At 35.8% G+C, this 25,400-nt stretch overlaps 1 protein-coding gene and 1 long non-coding RNA gene across 2 annotated transcripts; both read left to right on the forward strand.

The window, feature by feature from the left end:
* The first annotated feature begins 2,232 nt into the window (after positions 1 to 2,232).
* On the forward strand, positions 2,233 to 2,808 carry LOC100717177 (keratin-associated protein 8-1). The gene has a single exon (XM_003467272.3). It carries the CDS (start codon positions 2,291 to 2,293, stop codon positions 2,480 to 2,482), a length of 192 nt encoding a protein of 63 aa, XP_003467320.1. The 5' UTR covers positions 2,233 to 2,290; the 3' UTR covers positions 2,483 to 2,808.
* Positions 2,809 to 12,673: 9,865 nt separating this feature from the next.
* Positions 12,674 to 25,196, forward strand: LOC134476700 (uncharacterized). The gene is made up of 3 exons (XR_010048512.1): positions 12,674 to 12,739; positions 24,787 to 24,852; positions 24,946 to 25,196. It is a non-coding gene; the product is annotated as an uncharacterized LOC134476700 (long non-coding RNA).
* Positions 25,197 to 25,400: the final 204 nt, after the last annotated feature.

Consider the following 25,400-nt stretch of genomic DNA (forward strand, 5'->3'; position numbering starts at 1 on the left):
TAAATCAGCTTTTCTACCATCTTCTCTTGTTAGGATTTTTTGTGAAATCTTTTTGAGAAAAGTCCCACTGTTCCTTGTATATTGGTTTACATTTTGCTTATTTATTTATTCATTTATTTATTTTTTATTTTATTATTACTATACACAATGATAACTTTCATCATAGGACAAGATAATAGCTGTACATGATATATTTTATTGCTTCTATTCCCCTCCCCGTCCCTTTAGCCCTCTCTCCTCCTCTTTATTTAAAAACCTTTGATGTTTTATAAACAATGACACATTTTCAATTTTATTCACTATTTCTGCTCCTATACAGGGCTGTGTACTTGTAGAGGGCAAAGTTACCTTGTCACCCTGGGTAGGTAGGTGCGAGCAGAGTTAATTAAACAGGACGTCATAACTGAACGCCAGCCCTAACTCAGATGGTTTCTATTTCATTATACGGAAACAGATTTTAAAATTGCTCTTTTTGTCAAACGTTACCTGTGCTTTAATTATGAAATGCAGCAACGTGATAAAGGTAGAAACAGAATGTAGATTATTGTATGTGTCTTAGCAAATGATCAGAGGTTGATTATCTTTATATTTAGGAATGAAGCGAATTTGAATTCCCTGGCTTTACTTCGCTATAAATCACTTGCCGTGCTTGAGTTTTAAACATTGAATCACCATAGGCAGCCGCGTATCTTTGTTTATAAGGCAGTGTGGTGGGGCAACACTGTAGGTGTTTTCAAAAATGCCTCTGCTGTAATTAGCCAATTAGTGGTTGGAATGTGGGCATCATTTTGTATTTCCCCAGGTTCTCACCTTGGCTTTGGAGTCCGCCCAGGGCCCCTTGTGCTGAAAGAAAGGAACAAAGTTACCTTTGGAACAGGAAGGAAAATTTTGGGGCCAGCTTATAACACTTCTGTGTTTTGTAGACATCTAAAATGACTCCCTCAGATCTTTCTTTTTCTGTGCAACATCCATTTATTTGGTGTGTTTTCTGGGAAGTTCTGCAGTCAATGCCCTCATGCGGAATCATAACACAGGAACTGGGGAATTATCTATTAGGTCTTATATGAACCAAGATAGTTTTTTTTTTGTTGTTGTGTTTTGTTTTTCTCTTTTTTGATACAGGATTTCACTGTGCAATTTGGGCTGGCCTTGAACCAACTTTGTAGCCAAGACTGGCTTTGAACTCACAGCAATCCTGCCTCAGCCTCCCCAGTGCTAGGATTACAGCTGTATGCTACCAGGTCCAGCATCAAGATTTGATCAACCTGATTCTTTATTTAGCCCACAGGAAAATAAAATAAGGATTAAATATGTGTTTAATCTTTTAAATATGTGTTTAAAGAGAAATGACTTTCTTTTTTTCTATCCTGGGGTGCACAATCAGTCTAAAAATGAAATCATATTAATTTAGTAATTCACCTGATCTTTCACAAGAACATCACATTTGTAACTTACCTGGCTTTGTGAGATATAATGGAAAAATAGTCTACATTTTAGGATAAAATCTCTCATTCATTTTTCTATTTTTTTCCATTGTTTTTATTTTCCATATTTACTACTAAACACAGATCATACTTGTTTGACATTAAGTTTTGAGGCTGACCAATATACTATTTTTTAATTACAAGATCATTAATCCAAGCAGTGGTTTAGAACTATGATGTTAGTTATAGTTCAAGTGATCATTATAATTAAGATTAATTTTTAAACCTGTTCCCTAAACAGAGTAGATGTAGATGGAAAAATTTAAAAAGGAAATATGGATTTTATACCATCTGTCCCAAAAAGAGAATTCTTTAAGCAAGTGGATACTAAGAATTATTTTGATTTTTGAGATGGACATCTATTTATTACTGCATATGTGAATGTACCCAACATATTATTGAGTTCCAACTATGCACTGCTGTGAAAATTCAGAAAGTGTGAAGATTGCATAAGAGCTAACAACATCATAGTTTTTCCTGGTGTTGCGAAAGCCTACTTACAAAGAATTATATATAGGGTCTATAAGATCGAGTGCTTTGATGTAACTGCAATAATTTTTTTTAGCAAGGCCCATATTCTGTTTAATGTAATTTTCTCCCTGCATCATGTCACATGAGAGGAGTCTTAAACAAGAGCACAACAAATTAATGAGCTTTTGGTAGTGCAAATTGGTATCAAGAATGAAAATGAAGGGCTTGTATTTTTCCACCACACCTTAGAGCCAGGGTATATAAAGAGGGTTGTGAGAGCAGAGAATCCATCACACTGCCTTCTCCTGCTACTCAAGCTCTTCACATCCAACACCATGTGCTTCAACGACTTCCCTGGCGCTGCCTTCCCTGGGTGCCACTGGGGCAGCTACGGTTACCCTCTGGGGTACAGCGTTGGCTGTGGCTATGGTAGCACTTATTCCCCCGTGGGCTACGGCATGGGCTATGGCTACAATGGCACTGGGGCTTTTGGCTACAGGCGCTACTGGCCATTTGCCCTCTACTGATTTCCTGAAGTCCCCGAGGCATGGCATCTTCTCTCCTCCTAAGGCCAGTAGTACCTCTCCAGCTTCCTGCTCCACCTACCTCTGCTCATTTGATCATCGACCTCCAAGTGGCTGCTTTTCAGACCTGGCATCAGAACCCCAAAGAGGAAACTGAAAAACCAGATGATGCCTCGAGATGACTTCTTCAGATAATATGTGTTGGGACAATTTCAAAAACTTGACAACCAGCTCGCAAGAATTACTTTTGAGATACAATCATCCCTCTTTGAAAGAGATGTGGATGCGTCTCTCAAATTCTCAATAAATTTGTCTCAGCTTGCATAATAGTCTCATTCTTGACTGAAGTTTTCTTTCTTGGTTTGCATATTTTCTAATACACTGAATGGTGGGGTGGTGGATTTATTTTCTCACACACAGCCATCAGGAGCAAGGAGGGGCCAATAATCCTTAATTCTGTGGGTATGTACGGTGGGTAATCTAGTGCTGAAAAAGTCTTCTATTTGAACTTTTCTCAAACTGTGAATTAATTAAGCAAGTCAGGTGTAAAGGGATAGGGAAAGGAGAGATTTTTCAGGAACTACAACATTTGGTAAAACAGCCAGTCCCATCTCAATAGCTTCATATCATTTTCTTCTATCATCTCCCCCACCCCAAAACACGAGAGACGTTTTAATTTATTCCCATGTTAGTGCATATTAAACTCTATGGGCTTTCCCAAAGGCTAATCATTTACAATAAAGTATACTGTCCACTATTTAATACCCTGGGATATAATTTGATGAACACACACATTCTTTGGGAGTCTGAGTTTGTCTTGGGTAAAGTGATGAATCCCTGATATCAAATTATATAAGGTGTCTTCTTTGTAGCTTAGAAAAACCCACATTAGAAACAATGATGAGAAATTTCATGATCTTTATAGAATCAATATCTGGCAGTGAGCTTCATGCTTATGAAAGGTTGTGGGCTATAACAAATGAGTATTTCTGAAGATATATCAGCCTTTCTCTATGTTCATTTAGAGAAGAGAGTAGTGCCCCTTTTATAAGCAAGGTAAAAAAAAAAACCTCAGTCTTCCTGTTGAAACCATTTTCCATATAGTTCAAATATTCTTAGTGATGGAGGACTTGGCTGAACTCTGCTTTTTTTTTTTTTAATTAAATACTGTGCCTCCAAGTGATTATATTTCACATAATTCTTCTAATGCTATAAATGTAAAAGCTATTTGCAGAGACCATTTCAGAGAAGAGTATTATCTTCATCATATTTCATTCAACACATATCTTTTTTAAAAAGGTCAGAAGACATACATTTCAAGGGTGTGTAATAATATCTACTTTTCCTTTTTAATAAAAGCAGGTGTTATCACAAGAAATAATGTCTCCAGGTAGGAACAAGCTAGTAGCCAATGGTAACTCATACTGAGGAATGGAAAGAAATTAAGCATGTAAGCTAGAAGAGAATGGGGAAAGTAAATGAAATTTACAGCAGTCAGAACAACAAATGGAAGTTGAGAAATCTCATACTATTCTTGAATGATGACTAACATGGACGTAGACTTGAAGACATCTCAGATTTTGTAAACAGTGGTATGCAGGAGAATTACCTGAGCAGCTGATGTAAAATGTCCATTCTTATGTCTCACCCACAAAAGTTTTGACTTGCTCCATCTAGGGTAAGGTTCAGAAGTTAGAAAACAGAAGCATCCAGTGTGGTATAAGGCCTCCATTTTAAGAAGCAGTTTTCCAGACTATCACACACACTCACACGCACGCACACACACACGTGCGTGCTCTCTTTCTCTCTGTAATGTCTCTCTGTAATCTTTCTTTGTAATCTCTCTCTGTAATCTATGTATGATCTAATTATCTATCATCTATCTAATTATCTATAGACCTATCATCTTTCTACTCATGATCTACCTTGATCATCTTGCCTGTGAATCCGAGCCTTGATAAACACAAGTCGTTTACTCACATGTGTCTAGCTCATATCACAAGGCACCAATAGAGGGAGGACCATCTTTTACACAGCCAGGGTGGACAGATTGTACCCTGCAGGAGAAAGCCTTCCAGCCTGAGTTACTATGTGGCTGCTAGAATGTCACAGAGATTTTACTAGTTGTAACGATGTGGAAGTTGTAATGATGTGTTAAAGAGAAAAGGAATCTGTGAAGCGGACAGAAGACTGAGATGTCAAGATCTATTAAAAGGAAAAAGTATATTATCGGAAGATTTTATAAATTTATGTCTTCTCATGCAATCGGAATATGGTCTATGCTAGCTGATGTCATTTGGAGATATCTTTGAAACTGAAATGTACTTTTATCACGTGTGGTCTTTAAAAAATATGTATATTCATATCTAACCCTTGGAAACTCAGTGAGAAAACCTTCTATGGCATTTGGAAATTTGTATTTAAAAACTCTCTCAAAACAATTTGATTTTGTGCTACCAGGTTAGAGCCTTTTATTCATAGTTTAAAAATTTCTTTCCTATTTTATTTTGAAGCTAGAAACTGATTCACCAGTATGTATACATAATTCACAAAAATGGAAATACTAAATTTATTTTACAGATAAATTTACATAGAGTTGAAAGCATATTCAGTGCTACATTTAGAGTTGGAGATGATCCATGTGGCTCGGTATAACCTTTTAATTGCATATGATATCTGGTATTAAACTGAGCCAAGTTTGGTGCTCTGTCATATTAGAAACTCAATACATATGACTAGATTATCTGGACTGTTTCCTTAATGAATGCACAAAAGATGCTAAACACCCATTTGGTGGCATCTAGTAACTAATCTTCACTTTGAGCTATTTGTGCATGCAAGCTTACTATTTACCCATTTTATGATTTGGGGTCATCTCACAAAGTCAAATGTGCAGGGTTTTTGTAATTCTAAAGCTCCAGTTTTTATATGTAAGATTTACTTCTGGATACAACCTGTTGAAATGAGCAGCATGATTTGAATATTGAAGTCCACTTATCTGCAGAACACCCTTCCAGAGGGAAAATATGCATGTGTGTGTGTGTGTGTGTGTGAGAGAGAGAGAGAGAGAGAGAGACAGAGAGAGAGAGAGAGAGACAGAGAGACACAGAGACAGAAATGGAGAAAGGGAGAGGGAGAGCTTCTTTCCACATTTTAGGATGGTTCTGAGGAATTCTTTTGGAAAGCAAGTCAAAGTTACTTGAATTTGAGTTAGTCTAGTACTGAGTTTTGTATTGACAGAATCACATTGTACAACCCTTTCTTTTTCTCTTTTTTTCTTTCTCTCTTTCCTTTTCTTTTTATTTTTGTCTTTTTTTGAGACAAGGTGAGCTTAGTTTGTGGCCCAGACTGTTCTCCAATTTGCAATGATCCTCCTGCCTCAGCCTCCCAAGTTCTGGGGTTACAGGCGTGCACTACCACGTCTGGCTATACAACCCTTTCTTGAGTCTGGAGAGCAGAGTAATATCCATTCTGCCTACCACAGTCTCTATAAATTAATTGACTCATGATTGCTGAAAGTTTCACTGTTGTAAGTATTGTTATTCAGCATTTTGTTCCAAAAATTTGTTTCATTTTTTTCATAAAAAAGTGCTGTTTAATATTTTCCTTATTAATATCTTCACGTATTTCAGGGCTAAAAACAAAGCAGTGAAAACTTTAACATTTTCACATTCTATGTAACAAAAACGTTACTTCTTTCACTAATATCTACCTTCTTGTTTCAGTTTATTAGGCTTTCCAATTTTTTTATTACTCAGAAGTGATAAGTTACAAGTGGAATTGAAAATATGAATATTTACCCACTCAATTCCTAAGAATGTTCTAAAATCCCAAGAGTTCTCCGAGGCTAACTTTGATAGAAAACTTGTTTCGTGATATCCTATTAAATATTTAGTGTTCTGTAAGGTCTACTTTGAAGGCATCTAAAATCTGTCCACTATCACAAGGTTGGCTGACAAACATTCTCTAAATGACACTCCTTCTGCCACCCATGTATTTAATGGCAATATCTAATAAAGGTGTTTACGATTAACTTATGTTAGTTAAGAATATAAAGATAGCAGAACTGCAGTAAGTATCAAATAGATATAGGGGTCCTGTACCGTACTTTCATTGTTTCTGCGTATAAGAAAGGATCAAATGATTTTTGACCCTTCTTTCTTTGACATTTGTTTGCATTTGTTTCCTTCTTCTATAGCTTTGTTCTCAATTTTAATTTCTTAGCATCACAGGATTCTCCTCTGCTTCTGTAGATCTTATTAAAATTTGTTTGAATGTCGATGTGCGAGCAATTTTTCACCAGAGAGACCCAGAATGGATCCTTCTCAGCACAGAGGAATCTTAGCCATAAGACACCATACTTCCGAAGATTCACGCTGGCCCTGCCATTCAGATGAAAAATAAAAAAAAAAATTCAAGGCAACAACCCTTCTCAAAAATAACTTTCCCCAGTAATGGAGGCCTAAGGAAGATGATCAATCCATTACAATTCACAAATTTTCTTTCCTTTGCAAAGATAAGCATGGACAGTCTTCATGAATCATCAGAATAAATGAATGGTGCTGACGTTTAATAAATCTCTAAGATGTAATTCCTGCCTTAACCAATGAAATTATGTCTTTGGTCTTTTGCCAATAACTTCAGCTGTGGGAAGCACAGTAGAAACTAGGAAGACTTCATACACATGCGCATACGATATTTGTTTTTCTACAAGTGTCTCTCCACTGAGACGTGGCTTTTCTCAGAGCTTTTGAAAGTGTTTTGTCCAGGGCACATGCACAACCTATGACTCTTTGCTGACACATGTGGAAATAAATCACAGGCTAAAACCAATCAGTCAACCAACCAGCCAGTTAGCCATGCAGCCTGCCAATGGACCTTCTGTGCATCTTTAATAGAGCACAATTACCTTTGAGTAATTTATACAAAGTATAAATTTTTATCTATTGGTGTCTTATGACATTAAAAATCTAATGTGGGCTTATTTGAGACTTTAACTGAAGCCATCATCTTAGGTACAATCTAGTGTGCTTTTAAAGTCACTTACATGAAAAAACTATTGGCAAAGGGACGAAAAGAACTACTATCTAATCTATTGATAGACTTGTGACATGTCATTATAACTTCAAAAATCACATGAGGCTAGTTTTACTCTGGTTTCTACTATCTTCATTTTACACATGAGGACCTGGAATTCAGGAAGCTCTAATGATAGTTTATGGTCTCAGAGCTAGAAAATGACAAAGCAGTTTCCAGTCTGCGTCAATTTGAGGCTGAAACCTTGCTCTTTACTCACTACTAATCAGGGTAGACTCCTGTAGCCTCTGAGAGGATTGAAGACCTCTTACTCCATGAAGGGAACTTACTCGTTTTATTCAGAACTGTCACAAACTAAAGTGTGATGTTAATGTCGTACACAGTACTAGGTCTTCAATAAAGATACTGTTAATGAAACGGGAAGATATTATTTTGATGTTCAATTCAAAGTATCCCACCCATGACATGGAGAGCCTTTGAAAATAATTTTTTCAAGTCTCAAGATGGAACTACTTGACTTGTGCTTTTTTAGTGGTATCTAAGAATCAGTCTATGACTGTAGACTCTGAGATCTGAAATGAGGTGCAGGCATGGGCTGCAGAGGTCACTTCTCCATCGCCACCTACTGAGAGGATGCAGAAATCACATTATTGTGCAATTTCACCTCCTCCAGCTCTCTCAGGAACAGTCAGTCATACAACTGTCTCTGAGAGATTCGCAGATATCAAATACGGTGTGTTTTTGCAATAGGATTCTCCATAAATGTCAAAATTGATTTTGTGCCCTGCCTTAGAATGATTGGATGTGTAAGCTGTCTAAAATTGCACAGTCCAGAAACAGAAAGCTAGTGAAGAAAAAAAAAAAAGTAAAGGGAAAGGAAAAAGGTATCCTGGCTTTGGTGTATTCTTACTAGTAATAAAATTTTGCTTTTTTTGCTTACAATGCAAAAGGAAAGATTCCTTTGCCATCTGTGTACTGTGCCTCAGCCTGACTGGTCTTAAGTCAGAACCGGAAGTACACTTCCTCTGCACCATTTTACATGTCCTCACACTGGTACTACAACTCCCTGAATTGCACTGAATTCACTCATCGTTTTATAACGATGGCAGGTAGCTGCATATATTTACATTGGTTGTTGGTGTGTCTGTAATGACTTGGCTTCTAGCTCGAGATATTTTTTGATCTATAAATTCTTTAATATCTACATCTCAAATACTGGTGTGATGTTTTATGAAGCAAGAGGACATTCAGTAAATTCCTATGGACTAAAAACATGTTTCGGTATAACAACTGGCATGGTTTTTTGCTGTTGCTGGGAAGTATTATAACTGGAGCATTAAATTTGGAGTCTGATTTAAATGAAGACTTTGAGGACACTGCAGTTACTTCTCTTTATGGGGACTAAAATCTATAAAGAAGAACCTTTCTTTGGCTTTGCTAGTTAGTCAATCAAACTTCTTTCAAGAATGATATTCTCTTCTTGCTTTTTTTCCAATGAGATCTGGAAAATTAAAGAGATTTCTCCCTTGATCTAAATAATAAATGGTATATATCTAAAAGAAATGGAATAACCATATCCAACAGACATTTGAACTCTCATATACTTTGCAGGATTATTCATAACAGCCCCCAAATTAATCAGCCTAGGTGTATGTCAACAGATGTAGGTTTTAAAAATATGGTATATGGGGTATACCAGTGGGATAGTAGTAGGCCAAATAGGATAAAATCATTTTATCTGCAACAATGTGGGTGGAGTTGGAGGACATTTTAATTTAAATAAACAGCATAGAAAGACAAATGCAATCTGATCTCATTCATGTGTGGAATCTAAAAACACTGATCTCATAAAAGTAGATCAGAGAATCTTTGTCACCAGAGGTGGTGGAAAGAACAAAGGAAGGAGAAATGAGGAAAGATTTGTTCATGGCTAATAATTTATAGTTAGATAGGAGAAATAAATTCTATTTATTTTTGCTACTGTGTTCTCCTCTAGATAATGTGTCATGAAATCTTCCCTGAAAGCTTCCTTCTTATTCATACTAGGGTCATCATGGGCTTCTCCCTGGTCACAGGACATGCTGTGGATGGGCAGCAGCTTCTTCCAGGCTGCTGCTGTCAAAGGTACCAGACTTGTATGCTTGATTCCTCAAAACTTTTTGGGCATCCTTGTTCATTTCTAGTCTGATTGTATTTTTTTTGGGGGGTTGCAAATTGGTGCTTGATGAAATGCAGACTCTGAAGAGAGTAGATCAGGCCCACTTTGAAATGCATCACCTTCATCCTTTCTAGAACTTTCTGGAACTTTCTGGAAGTTCATCCTTTAGGGTCTTGACTGTTATTTAAAATATGCACTGCTGTGGTGCTTTTGCCAGTACTTTTTGTCATGAGGAAAATTCCTGATACTTTTTCTCAAAAACTAACCAAGTTAACATGGAACATGTGATTTGAATGTCTATTTTTTGTTTAAATTTATATAATAGTTGTATTTTCAGTTTTATCCTACAATCAAAACAGTATTTTAAACTTGGTAAAATAGAGACTGAGTTTGATATATGACTAAAAGACAGCCTTGTCATTCAAGTTAATTAAAGGGGAGATTTGGTGACATCTCAGCTAGTTTGATTTACATGTTAGTATTCAAACCCAAATATAAAATCTAACCAGTTTCTTTTGAATCTCAAATACTACAGAATGACTGGATGTATTGACCAGCATATCACATACTAGCTCAATTTGAAATTCAATTAAAATTAATTGAGTATCATTTTTTATGCATCTCTAAAATCACGCTTTTTAATGTGCCATTACTGCAGCAACAGCATTAGGATCAAGGAGAAACATTTAGACAGAGAAAGTTTTAAACTACTCCCTTGTCTCTTCCTCCTTTTCCCCCCATGACCAATGGAGCAGCAGAATATTCCAAAGTATTTCATGCCTAAGAAACACTGCTTAGAATATCAAATAAATTGGTTCATTGAATTAATATAGAATAATTGTAGTTAATCATTTTGAAGAGTTCAATTTGAGGTGAACAAAATTCCCAATTTTAATATGTATTCATATGGTACCTTATGATGTCACTGAACATTCATTCATATTATCTTAGAGCCTCAGAAAGCCTCACAAATTAGTCAAGGTATTTCCCACTTCTTTATAATTTTGCCATTGAGGTACAGAATGGTGTTATTGTGTAAGGGCAGACAAACAGTATATAGGGCTAAACCCTGAATTCAGATCTCCTGGCTGTACTATGAGGTCTGTTCATTATATAATATATTGACCAAATTACACTCCACAAATGACAAAATGACAAAACCAGAAATATAAGCAATTGAATACCCTTTGGATATTCTCAAACATTTTTATTGAAGAAAATAAATAAATGCATTAGCACACTTTTTTACAGGTCATACCGTATTCTTCCACTTAATGTTAGTCATGGCCTCCCTGATACTCTTTTTAAGATTTGAATTTCTGTATTAAAGTGTGTTTAATCTGATAAATCAAAGGACTAATAGGAATTTGAATATATCCTTTTCATTAATCTTACCAAAATACATGCTGAGCTCCATGACATCTTCGGTTGCACTTCTCTAAACATTTTAAGGACTTAAGTAAAAATCTAAGAACTATTTGCAGTGATTAGGGTGAAGTGGCAACTTGATTTGCTAAGGGATCATTCAAGGGATGTGGGAAGACATTTCTGGAGGTTTCAGGGTGCACCAAAGAGGTGTGACTTTGGAACTTTACTGGTTCCTGGCATTCTATGTGGTTTTCTGGCTTAAGCTCTTTCTCTGCTCTAATTCCAGGCCATTGTGAATGAGGTGTCTCTGATTCCCCATGCTCTTCCATCATAAGATTTCTAGCTTGGAGCTAACTAACTGTGGATTGAGTTTCCTGAAGTTATGAGCCAAATTAACCCTCTCTCCTGTTTTAAGTTGTGGGTGTCAGGTATTTTATTTTTGCGATGAGAAAGCTGGCTGATATAATGTATTTGGTTTGATTTTAACTTACAGGTTATAATACATTATTTTGTGTTTAAATCATGTGACTGGACCTTTCCCAATAGTACTAATCTTATCCTAGAGAACAATTAAATAAGGTAAATCAGTTGCCTGAATGATTTAACTATATGTAACAAGAAGAATTTGTTCACAAATGTTGTAAGTATCTATTAAAAAGACTGAGGTACTATTCTACTGTCTTTCTGAGTGCTGGTCTGCAGTTAGGTGTTTGACAGAACCTAGAATGGTGAGCTCATCTGGAAAGTTATCTTGAGGATAGTTGCTTAAGGGAAACTGTGTTTTATGCCACAAAGTTGACTCTTGGTAACATATCATTCTATTTTTTATTTCCTATTGCCCAGTTCATGCTGGTTAACATCAATGCCTCTATAAGCTTGGAGCTTAAACATAGTTTATAATTCAATTACAAAAGAGAATGCTGAAGAAGGTAAAAATTAATTAAAAAGCTAGTGAAGGTGTTGGCCATCCTTAAATACACAAAACTATAAAACCCAGTTCCTCATAATCGACAGATATCAAATGAGTCCTAAACACCAAATACTAGTGTTTAAATGTGGAGTAGATTACTAATGAGGATCTAAACATTTCTAATGAGGAATAAGCATTTCTGGATTCCATGGAATGTGGTTAATAGAAAATTCGCAGTAGTTTTGAAAATATCTACAATGGCCTCCATCATTTATGAAAACTTTGTGAGGAGAAAAATCTTTGCATATATTTAACTTAACAGTTCATACAGTACTGCTAATCCCTTTTGTGAATCCACAATATTCCTTGAATCTCAGAATAATTAATGTGGTAAAAATGTTTCTGCTTATTTAGAAACCTGATTTTTGATGGTTAAATTACAGATTTCCTGTAACAAAGATTTGGGTGGCATTTTCTGTAGCTTTTTATTATAGGCACTAAATGCATTAAAAGGAAATCAGGCAGTCAGTAAATTTCAAACAATTTTAAGAGCAGTGAAGATTCCAAAGATTAAGAAACTCCTGGTCACCACAGCCTCTAGCAGGGGTGTATAAAATGCTTTGGACAGATGGTGCAAGTTATGGACTTTGCTACTAAATGTTCAACTCCAGACAAAGTGATCTTTGGTTTCTTTAGTGATAACATCTATCTTGGGTTCACTCAAACAGTTGTGGGGATCTGCTGGGATACAGTGTTGGATCCGGATATAACAATACCCACTCAACTGGTGAGCTATGCCTTTAGATATAGGTGCTGTGGCTTTCTCGACCATCGACTAAATCAGACATTCAATCTCTGTTTCTGATTGTGTCTTTCATAATGTGTCTCTGCCAAAACTGAAGTGATGCTTTAGGACAACTAACCAGGTGATAAAATCTGAATTTTATATTCTCAGTTAATCTAACTGCTCAGTGGAGGGTGGTCATGAACTTTATGGGTTGAAGTTTAATAGAAATTTTAGTTTTTCTCCTGTGAATACTGTACCTTATTTCAAATTCTTCTAATGTATTTTATTTTCATGCTTTCCTCATTTTTTTGTGGTACTGTGGGTTGAATTCAGGACCTTGTGCACGCTAGCTCTCTATACTGCACTATACTCTGTGCCACACAAGGTTTTCCCCAAATCGTGGTATTCCCCATTGACTTTCACATTCTAATAACTATACTTACCTCTACAAATGTGATTTCTCACTTTAGTTCTTTTCTCTTGATTCTCTCTTTATGACTATGTTTTCATATTGCATTTTACAGTGAGGAAATAGATTTTTAGTCTCAGCATTCTATGCCGTAAAGGAATATTGGTTTAAAGAAATAATCAAATGAAGCATAGTGACCTTTCACAAGGCTCTTCACGTACTGAAATTATAATCTTAAATAAGAAATTTTGGGGTTTAAGTAATGCCTTATTTCTCTAATCTGTACTGGGTTTGTGTGCCTTGATAAAGAGATTTAAAGCTTTGTATCTTTCCAGTGCTAGGGATCAAGTGCAGGATGTATCACATGCTAGGTGTTATGATTTGCACCTGGAATGTCCCCCCAAGTCTCCTGTATGGATGTTGTGGTCCTTAACACAGTAGTGTTTGCCAGTGGGTTTTTGGGAAAGTGATTGGATCATGAGGACTTTGAGTTCATAGGGAATTTGGCCACCAATGGATCCATGATTTGGTGGCATTATTTAGGAGCAGGACTTCTTTTAACTGAGTGGGTCATGGGAATTTGGGGATTGTATGCTGTCCCTGGATGATCTCTGCCTCTCCCTGCTTCCTGTTGGCCCAGAGATGAGCTGATTCATTTCCCCACATGCTTTATGCCTTGATGTTCTTCATCACCACCAGCCCCAAAACAGTTGACCCACCTTGGACGGAAGCCTTTGAAAATCAACCTTTCTTTACTTTGTTTTTCTTAGTTATTTTGTGACAGTGACAGAGACAGAAAACTGAATAACATACTAGGCAAGTGCTACATCACCCTCAGTCCCCAAGATTTAACATTCTTTTCACTATTGGGCTTTAACCCATAGCATTTGCACTGAGATATACCCCCTTTTGATTCTGAGACAGGTTCTCTCTCAATCACTGAGTTGTCCAGGCTGAGCTCCTTGCGGCCTTAGCCTTTTATTAGAGTAATAGGACTGCAGGTGTTTCCCATTGCACCTGGCTGAGATTTGGTTTTTCAAGAATATTTTTCATTTTTCTATTGTCTTTATTCCAGTTGGTATTTACACCACCAACTAGAGGCAGCATATGGAACTTACATTAAAATTTATAATCCTTTTCGTTTTGCCATTTATAGCAGCATGGATAAACTAGAAAGTCTATACTATGGAAAATAAACCATGCACAGAAAGAAAACTATTACACGATCTCTTTTTTATGTGAATCTACAAAATATTAACTCTGGAGGACGAAGGTTAACATAGCAGTCGTGGTGAACAAGTAGGGAAATGTCAATTAAAGGACATAAAAATTGCAGCTATGTAGAAGAAGTAATTCCAGAGTTCTAATGTATGGCATGAGGACTTTAGTTAATAATACCTAATTGTATTGTTTGCTGAGAAATTTGCAAATAGATAGATTTTAAGTGTCCTTAATGAATACACACACACACACACACACACACACACACACACACACACGAGTAACTACTTGTGGTAGTGGATGTGTAAAATAGTTTGACAGTAGTAGCAGATGAAGTAATCATCTTGTATGCATATTATAGCAAAATGTTATGTTGTATTCCTCAAATGTACATAACAAAAATAAAGTTAAAAAGCTATAACCAATGTATGACCACTACATTCTATTTTTAGTATGCTTTTTGAGTTTTTGGCTGATTTCTTGAGTCTTCTATATGAGTTTAATAGTTAAACTATTGCAACAAAGGGAGAAAGCTGTGAATTGAAATTAATCTCAAAGATGTTAGGATGGTAAATACAAGCAAGGTTGGCAAATATACAGCAAGCAAATGAAAGGCTATTCTCTTAACTATTATTAGATACTACATAAGGCATTTTAAAATCATTTAAATATTTACAAAAGGTCAAAAAAGGTGAATTTTGTTATATTGAGTTGTATTATACATGTTTATTCTCGAATCACCAAATTTAACATTTAAAAAGTGACATGAAAGATAAATGGCAGAGGAATTCCCTTTGTTAGATGGTCAAAATCTACCTGAAATGATAGTTCCAGAATAACATGCAGATCTCTTTATAATTCCTAATTCTAATTTTACAGTCTTTCCTCAAGTTATTGTTTCCATGTGATAATTTTTTAAAAAAATACCACCTTCCCTACTGCTAAATATCACTTTAAGAACATTGCCTAACCTAACACAATAATGAGTTTCTAAAATTTGTTTGTAGTAGTCTCCTATTTGGCAATATCAGTCTACAGCACTGTAGAAAACATTTGTATAGCTAGAAAAACAACATAATAGAGATCTAAAGCTTTTTGAAAAATGTAACAGCATCACGAGGGTCTACAACATATGAATGAATGGATTCTTGTATTTGTAGGTAAGTTCACTAAAAAGCTGGGCTAAGATTTAAAAAGAAAAGCAACAGACATTAAAATGTATAGTTTGACCTTTAAATAAACACGCATATGTTTATGACAATCAAAATGCAGGTCTATCACTTTAAGCTTTCCCTTTGTATTCATACCCGTTACATTAGCTTCGGCTAACACCTATTATCTTTCTTTATAGCTTTGCCAGGGGATGTGAATAGAATCACATAAGGCACAGCTGTGTGAAATGGGCTTCTTTGGGTTTTTCATATATAGAGTTTGCTGAGGTTCTCCACTGTCTGGTTTAAAATAGGCTAAGCACAGAACAAGCTCCAGATTCTGGGATAGGAATCAATTTCTATTTGCTTGACTTAGTTCTTGAAAGAGAAGAAATGCAAGGAGAGGTAATCTGGCAGTTTCTAAAAGTGTGTTATTAACCCCAACATGTATATGAAATATGTGAAATTTTTTTTTAGAAAACCTTGAACTTTGCCTTGAATCTGAGTATGCACAAGAATTCCAGTTCAGCTTTTTAAAAAATGCATGTTTGAGGGTTTTGCCTCCATAGATTACAGCTCAATATCTAGAATTTACTGATTTACACTTATGGACAATTTTTTTTACCAGTATGAAATGGTTCCCAAGTAGTTTTCACCCACATCACCTTTTGAATAATAAACAAAGATAAAGAAATGGACTTACCACATTCTTCCAGTGTCACTAGAACAGGTAGTATTACCAGTCCTTGAGGTTAGAAACAAGATCTTTTGAATGTGCGGGATTGCACCTGTGTTTTGGGGAAATTGAGGGACTGGAGCCTTTGAGCCATTTTCTCTGGTTGGACAACTTAAGACCAAACCAGAAAAACACCAGGTGGAGATTATCTGCCGGGTCCTTGTGAAAGGCTCAGACTCTGGAGAGAAATTCTCGGAGTTGACAGAGTAGTGTGTGACAACCCATCTGGTGAAAGGGCACAGAGGAACAAAGAATTCGTTGACTTCTGGGAGAACATGGCAGATAGATAGCAGCAGCTTCGTAGGCTCTCTGAGAAACCACACTTGAAATCCAGGAATGGTGCCGGGCAGGAAATCCTAGGCAAGGTGGGATATGCTTTGCCGACCCAGGAACGAACTAAATTAAGAGAAACCAACTGGAAACGCAATCCTAGTGATATAACAGTAACGGATAAGATCTCAGTGTGGAAGCTGGACCCGGCACTACTGGAAGCTGCGATTTGAATTTCCTGCAGCTGCTGCTGCGTCCTGGTCAGCACATCAGGGAGAGAGGCGCGAAAGCTCTGAGAGTGGGAAGCATTGAATGGAGTTGGGAGCGGGACTGGCTGGGTGTCCTGCATCGACCTGCGGTGACTGAGCGGATCGGGACCCTTCCATAGAGAAGGAGGCTTCAGCGGAAGACATGGGCAGACTACCTGGAATGAGATGCTGCAGTGACTTCAGTCACATATCCTCCTCTCAAGTGGGATTGGTGGAGAGTGCCTGGCCTGCGTGACATCACTGGCTGAGACCCAGTAGGTTAGCCCAACCCAGGTCCCAGCAGCTTGGAGGTGCGCACTAGCAGTGAAGCTTTCGGTAGGTTGACCTGGAGGGGCAGGCTGGCATAGGCTGCCCGCTCCGTATCTCCCAGGTGAGCTGTGGTGGGCGGGAACACCCAGCCGGTGCAATTCAAACAGACTGTGGTCAACAGGGAAGGAAGCTGGGCCTCCTACATATGCTTGTATATAAGGAACAAAGAATATGGGAAGAGGCAGCAACAAGAAAGGGTCCTCGGCCCCCAATCCTGAGAAACATGCAATAGCAGACACGGCACCAATAGACATAAAGCGCTGTCTCCAGAGCCTCATAGACGAGTTCAGAAATGAAGTTATTAATGACCTAAAGCAAGACATAAGCAGAATAGTTAGAGAAATGCTAAGCACCACCCAAGAAAAAACAGATGGTGGAATGGAAGAACAGGAAAAAAGGGGAGAATTGCTTGATGGAGAAAACAGAGAAAACATAGAATATGTGAAGCAGGTTCAATTACCAGGAAACTAAAAACTCTATCGAAAACTGGCATAACAGCTTGAAAGAAACTAAGGATAGATTATCTGAACTGGAGGGCAGATTTGTAATGTGGGAGCGTGAAATGAAAAACTTCTTAAAAATAACAACAACAACAACAAAAAAACAAACAGCACAAATACAAAGGATAGAAGATGATAAGAGGATTTATAATTTAAGAATTAAGAACATAAAAGAAGAAATAGGGACACAAACAAGTGGACTACAAAAGCTATTCACAGAAATAATCCAAGAGAATTTCCCTAATTTAGCAAATGGTAAAGATACTCAGATATATGAGGCATACAGGACTCTAGCCACCTACAACCCAAACAGAGCTATACCCAGGCATATAATAATCAAAATTCCAGAAATCCAATATAAGAACAGAATATTAAAAGCCCTCAGAGACAAGAAACAGATCACTGACAAGGGAACACCCATCAGAATTACAGCAGACTTCTCAGCACAAACCATCAAATCACGAAGAGCGTGGGGGGAAATAATTCAAGCCAAGATTGATATATCCTGCACAACTGTCCCTAGAAATTGATGGAAAAACAAGGTGCTTCCAGGATAAAGAGAAACTAGGGGAATTTTCAACCACCAATTCAACTCTACAGAGAGTACTGTAGGATAGTCTAAAAAAAGAAAATACCAAGATTCCAGAAATAGTGGCAGAGAGGCCACGATGAATGGAGCAGAAAATGAAATGAAGAAGACAAACTGACAACAAACGACAGAAAAGAGCTCAACAGAAATGAGGCAGAGAAGATTGGATGGTAGGAACAGCTGTTTTGGAGAAAACAAGACATCATAATAGCTAGTGCTGATTTAGTATCATCTTGTTTTGAAGTCCCATCAAACTTGTATTCTTCTGTCTCCTTTGGTCTTAAAAGGTTGTATCTTATTGGATTTTATTATATGTGATAATATAAGCAAAAACTTCTATAGACAAGGAGATTATACAGAAACCATTGTTAATTTTCTGTTAGCTGGTTCTGAATACCCTGTAATAATGTCATTTTCTTGAATTTTTTTTTATTTAAGGAGAAAAGAAAAAAAAAGTGAAAGGGTACAAGTTATACAGATTTACAGAAGAAAAAAATGAACAGTAGGAAATCACTAGTTAATGGATTACATATTGCTATCTTAAAAATAATTGTTCAAGTCACAAAATTAAAGCTTGTAGAGTGGACATTCCAACAATGATACTGCAAACAGTTCTGTTCAATGATCCAATAAAACTCTGTGATATCATTTTCTATCTTATACACTTAAATATACATGCAGTTATATAGTTTAGAGCACTTTCTTTTCCTCTCTTTTGTACAATGACTATTACACATTTTGGGTTTCATTGCTCCCACGGTTCTTATTGCTTTTTTGGAAGAGAGTAAAACCAAATGAGACATAACAGGACAGAATCGGTCAAGTCAAAAGGGTGGACATAATAGGTAATATAAAAACATAATACAAGGTGATCATCAATGAATGGTTTTATATGTTTGGTGCTACAGTATACGAAGTTATACTCAAAGATTTCAAGCAAAGAGACACTATGGTAACTATTTTTATGTCAGGATATCTTGTGGTGAAACACTATTTTGCTTAAATGGCTATGTTTTGACCTGTGCTGTTCTGTTGTTATGCCCTCTTTTATCTCAATCCTCTTTTTTTAAAATTATTTACTTTTTTCTCTTTATCTTTTTAATTAGGGGAAAAATAAATAAAAAATAGCAGGATACATTATAGTAACCTACTTTAATTTCCTATTAACTTGATTTGAAATCCTGTATTGCCCTCACCATCTTGTTTTGACTGATTTTCCTCTATTCTGCTTTGCTTGATAATACCAAGTTCGAAAGTATAGGCAAAACTGTGAAAACAATAAGAATCATTATGATGACCATTCCGGTTGACTATTATTTTCTTTTAAAGTCCTGTAATGTCTCCAATGCTTTGATTTTATTCTTTACTGTTTAGTTAAATTTTATTATAACTGGAAATTCTTCTTAAAATAGCAAGAGGCAATATGGTAACCATTGTTGATCACCTTGTATTTTGTTTTTACATTATCTATTATGTCCATCCTTTTGATTTGACTGACTCTGTACTGATATGTCGCATTTGGTTTTACTCTCTTCAAAAAAAGTAGTAAGAACTGTGGGAGTAATAAAACCCAAAATGTGTAATTGTCATTGTACAAAAGAAAAGAAAAGAAAGCGCTCTAAAGGTTATAACTGCATATATGTTTAAGTGTATAAGATAGATAACCATATTACTGTTTTTTGGATCATTGAACAAAACTGTTTGCACTCTCACTGTTTGAAAGTCCATTTTATATGCTTCAATTTTGTAACTTGAACAACTATTTCTAAGATGAGAATATGTAATCTATTAACTAGTGTTTTCTTACTGTTTATTTTTTAAATTTTGTATTACTTGTACCCTTTTTCTGTTTTTTTTTCTTTTTCTCCTTAAATAAAAAAAAAGAAACAAGATCTTTTAACCAGAATCTTTGAAATCTAGCATATAAATGAGTGAGCGAGGCAGTACCATGGAAAGGATGAGAAATACTGGGTTGGAAAAATGAATTCAGAAATGAGGCCAGTTGCACATGAGGAGTACATGAGCAATTTGAAGTATAATTAAACAGGAACAGATACAGATGTGTGTTAGTAGAAATTCGACACATGGGAAGTGACAGTGAGTCCTCCTGCTCGATGGCGCTGTCCAAACTCTTATTAAAATATTGGTTCTGCTGCATCATGTGGATTTTATTCATGATGTAGAAAATGGAGGGAGAATCTAGAGAAAAACAGTAGAAGTTTTAAAGGGAAAGAAGTTGAGCTTCCTTGAAAAACATTATGGGAATATGGATTGTGATTTACTTTTGTAGAAAAATCAAAATATTTTACGTGTATTTTTTAAAATTGAAAATTGCTTCTTGCAAGCAATATGGAACTTAAAGCTAGAACAAGCTAAATATTGTTCATTAATTAGAAATATTATTTTCATAGTGAAACTATATACAAAATATGTTTTGTTTTCTCCATTAAGAAGGTTTTGAATACTCTCTTATGTAATTATACATTAGTTGAAAATATAAATTTTAAAATGACTACTCATATTAATCTATTAAATACAACCACCTTTATCTAAATTTTACATGTTTAGGATATTTTCAATCACCCACCACTGATATTTTAATTAACTGAACACCATTGCAAAACCATGGTTCTTAATATTTGATTGTTTTCTTGTTCTAGATTCCAGTTTGAGTCAGTGCATTGAATCAAAGATCAGAAATATTTTTAATCTTCAGAATACAAATTAAATTTTCATATTGAGCCATTGCCATTAAAATAAACTATTCCTGGGAACCTGGATCACATTTCATAAGATGCTTGCATTTATTACCAGGTTCTATAGCACACATTTATTTTAATCATTTAAGTTTTCTTTCTTCTTTGTCTTTTTGAGACAGAGTCTTATTATGCAGCCCAGGCTGGTCCCAAACTTGAAAGGATCCTCCAGCCTCAGTCTCCTGAGTGCTGGGATTGCCAGGAGTGTGCTACTGTGTCTGGCCACTTAAGTTTTTTATTAGTACATGTATGTTGTGTATAGTGTTTACATTCCTTGTAGAGAGAAGTTACATATATGTAACACACCATAATTCCTTTTTTACTATCTTTTTCTTCCTTCTCCCTTAAACATACATTTACCAACTGCACACAAGAAATGTAAATATTGTGTACTGCAAAAATGTACAAAAAGAAAGGGGATACAGCATTTATTATTAATTAAAATTATTTTTCATAGTTATTATTTAATTTAAGATGATCCAAATATTAAACTAATGATTCAAAAGTAACTTATATGAAAGAAAACGCATACTTTTCACCTTTAATTTCTTCTACCTAGTGACCATTACCTTCCAGAACTTTAAGAGATTTTTCATATTTAATAACTTTTCCATAATAACTTTATCTTTCATTTTTTGTTTTCTTGGTTTTATACATAATTTGACTCCCTGTAATATGAAATGAGGACTTATTTCTTATATGTATATTTCACCCAAGACCCATGATGTTATTCATTCTCATCTTTTCTATAGGATTATATCATGAAAGATCATGGAAGATTTATACTCATAGGATTATTTAAACACAATTCATTCTAAATCCATGTTGTATTAAAATTGCATTTATTTTCTAGGAATCAATAACTGCCTAAATATATAGTATGAAGCCCTTTCCAAACTTCTTGCCAGAACTATTACATTTCTCCCTGTGAGATTGCACAAATCAGAACACTGATTATTTCTACTTTACCCCTGGAAAGATTCCTCTAGGAGCTGTCTGGTCTGTTCCTTGTACAGTCTGAACTCTTACCTTCTAGGCTATCTGCGTGGCTCACATCCCTTCTCTCCGATCTTTTTGACATCATCTGTTCTAGCTTCTGAACGGATTTGTTGGTTTCTGCAGGTGCCTATCTTACTACAGTTTTCCAAACTAGAAAGTCTTGAGGTAAAGTTTCTGAAATCCCCAATGATTGAAATACTTCTGGCTTATCCTGGCAGCTTATAGAATGTTCTCTTCTTTGTTAGACATCATTTTTTTCACTGTATTGAAAAAACTTGTTTCCATTTTTTCTTTATTGGTTGTTAGAAAATATTTAAACATTGCTAAACTTCATTCTTCCAGGTTCTTACTTCATCTCCCCAACTAGTAAAAACTTTTAGGATTCTTTTCACATAGCTACTGGCTTGTGAATAATTTTTAAGGTAAAATTTTATCACAAAGTGGATCATCAAAGGTAGAGTCCCACAGTTTTCCTCCTAGAACATCACATTTATGAATATTTTGTACATTCCTTTAAGTATTGCAAATCTGATCCTGAATTTATTTTTTAAAAAATTGTTTCCAACACCTTTAAAAATAGCATTCAAAAAAGGAAATATGTAGGATTCAATCTAATAAAGTATGTAAAATATCTATATATTGAAAACTGTAGTATACTCCCAAAACTGTCATACACATTTAACACAGTCCTGATCAAAATTCCATTAGAGAGAAAACATTCCATTCTAGAGAAAACATTCTTAAAATTCATTTGGAAATGGAAGAGACCTAGAATAGCAAAAGTAATCCTGGGCAGCAAAGGTAAGGCAGGAAGCATCACAATCCCTGACTTGAAATTATACTTCTAAGCTACTGTGATAAAATCTGCATGGCACTGGCAAAAAAACAACCCAGACTTTAAGATCAGTGGAACTGATTACAAGATGAAAACACAACTACAGAGGCATTCAGTCACCTTATATTTGACAAAAGGGGCCAAACATGTTCACTGGAAGCAAGACAGCCTCTTTAATAAATGGTGCTTGAAAAATTGACTTTCCACGAACCAAAGACTAAAACTAGATCCATGTCTATCATCATGCACTGAACTAAAGTCATAATGGATTCAAGATCTAAATATTAAAACAGAAATACAAAAATCTACTGGAAGACAAGGTAGGTAGAAATCTTGAAGACAAGGGGTAGGCAAAGAGTTCGTGATCAAAACACACACTGCACAGGGAATACTTCAAAGAATTAACAACTGGGATCTCATATTGTTAAAAAGATTTTGTGCATGAAAAGAAATCACCAACAGAGTGAAAAGGAACCCACAGAATGGGAAAAAATTTATCCCACTGTACCTTAGTCAAAGGAATTATATCCAGAACATACAAAGAATTAAAAACATCAAGCCCCTCTAAATTCAAAGTCCCAATCCAAACATGGGCATCTGAGATAAACACACATTTCTTAGATGAAGAAATACTAGTGACAGGTAAATACATGAAGAAATGTTCATTTTCACTGGTGATTTGAGAAATGCAAATTAAAACAACACTGAGTTATCATCTCAGTCCAGAAAGAATGGCTTGCATCAAGAAATCAACCAATAACGAAAGTTGGTAGTGCTGTGAGGAAAAAGGAGCCCTTCTCCACTGTTGGTGTGAGTGTAGACTGGTACAGCCACTGTGGAAATCAGTGTGAAGATTCCTCAAAAACTAGGATTGCGGTTTCCATTCAATCCAGTTATTATCCTTCTGAATATTTTCCCAGAAGAATTGAAAACATCATTCCACAATGATACGTGTGCACCCATGTTTACAGCAGCACAATTTGTAATAGCTAAATCTTGTAAACAACCCAAACACCCACCAACTGTGGAATGAATAAAAAGATGTGGTATTTCTGTACAATGGGGTAGTGCTCAGCTATAAAGAAGGATAACCCTGAGGCTTTTGTAGATAGATGGATGCAACTTGAGACCATACTTGTAAGTGAAATAACTCAGACTTGAATGTGTAAATATTGTATTGTCTCCCTAGTGAAAAAAACCTGAAAGAGTAAATAAGATAAAAAGTATACAATAGATATTGTTAAATGAGAGGCAAAGTGCTCAAAAGAAAAGAACAACAGGGACAGGGGAAAAGAGAAGAGAAAGGGGAAAGATTGTATGTATGCACATATACATGTATATATATAAATTTATATACAAGGCAGATAACTATAATGCTAATCTCTGTTAGTTAATCAAAAAGAACAGCTTGTGTTTTCACTGTGTGATTGTTTGATCATTTTTTCATGCCTAAATCTTGTCATATGAATAATTACTTTTAAGACGAGAAAATGTGATATATTGTTTTGTTAATTTCTTATTTTTTTTAAAAATTCCATATGTCTCATCATTTTTGTGTTTTTAAATAAAAAACGTTTCTCTCAGAAGCTGCACTATATCAGCTCAACAGAAGGAAAAAAATTGAAACTCATAGTGTTTCAAACAGGGTGAGAGGAGAAAGTTACAAAACAGTGGTGACTTTTGCCCTAAATTGATTTGTTGGCTGAGTTCACCATTGTTGTGTCATTCAGTCAGATGGTGAGGCCACCCGCAGGGAGGCATGGCATGCAGGTTAAACAACTATCGGTGTTTTTCACTTAAGGTCTGTGAAAAGCAGAATTGGACAAATGAGTGAAGAAAAACGGGCTGGGACTGAGGCAGATTTTTCTGACCTTTACCAGCACACTGTTTCTTATAATCCTACAAAAATTATATGTGGGCTCATACTTCCGTGAGAGGTGGTCTAAAATAATAGATCAATGTTTATATAGTGTTATAATTTGGATTTGAAATGTCTTCCACAGGTCCAGGTGTTAAAGGGTAGGTTCGAAGTGGGAGGCCTTCCTGGCAAATGGCGGAGATCTTAACAGGTAGGATTGATGGGCAGTTTTCAGTCATTGGTCCTGCACCCTTGCAGGGTACTGTGAGCCCTCATCTCTTTCTCTGTTGCATCCTGGCCATAGGTGATGTTGCCCCGTGATACCACCATGAGCTGCTGCCTCACAATGGGCTCAAGAGGCACATGCCCAAGCAATCATGAACTACAGTGTCTAAGACCTGAAGCCCAAATAAAACCTTTTCTCTTTATAAGCTCATTATTATCTTAGATATTTGTTGTAGTACCAACACAAAGATAAATATAATTTCTAGTATATTTTAAACACTTTCATTTTTAAAATTAAATTATTACCTTTTCTATTTTCCAATAAAATTGAAGGACAAATAGTCATCTCTTGTGCAATATTGTTCAATGAAAACATTCCTAACCAATATCTCAATATCGAAGAACATTCTTGCTTTCCTTCTTCCTTGAATGTAGTGACCGGCTGTAGCTCTAGATGTTCCTGCAGGGAAGGAAGGTGAGAGGTTGAGAAAATAAAGAGACAAAGCTGGGGTCAGGTGGAGCACTTACTTTCCT

Source organism: Cavia porcellus, unplaced genomic scaffold, assembly GCF_034190915.1.
Source record: "Cavia porcellus strain 051 isolate PalLab524CR breed Dunkin Hartley unplaced genomic scaffold, mCavPor4.1 scaffold_7, whole genome shotgun sequence".
Lineage (NCBI taxonomy): Eukaryota > Metazoa > Chordata > Mammalia > Rodentia > Caviidae > Cavia > Cavia porcellus.

Bases quoted from the DNA above. Each gene is read 5' to 3' on its own strand.
- LOC100717177 (XM_003467272.3), top strand. From the start codon at position 2,291: ATGTGCTTCAACGACTTCCCTGGCGCTGCCTTCCCTGGGTGCCACTGG.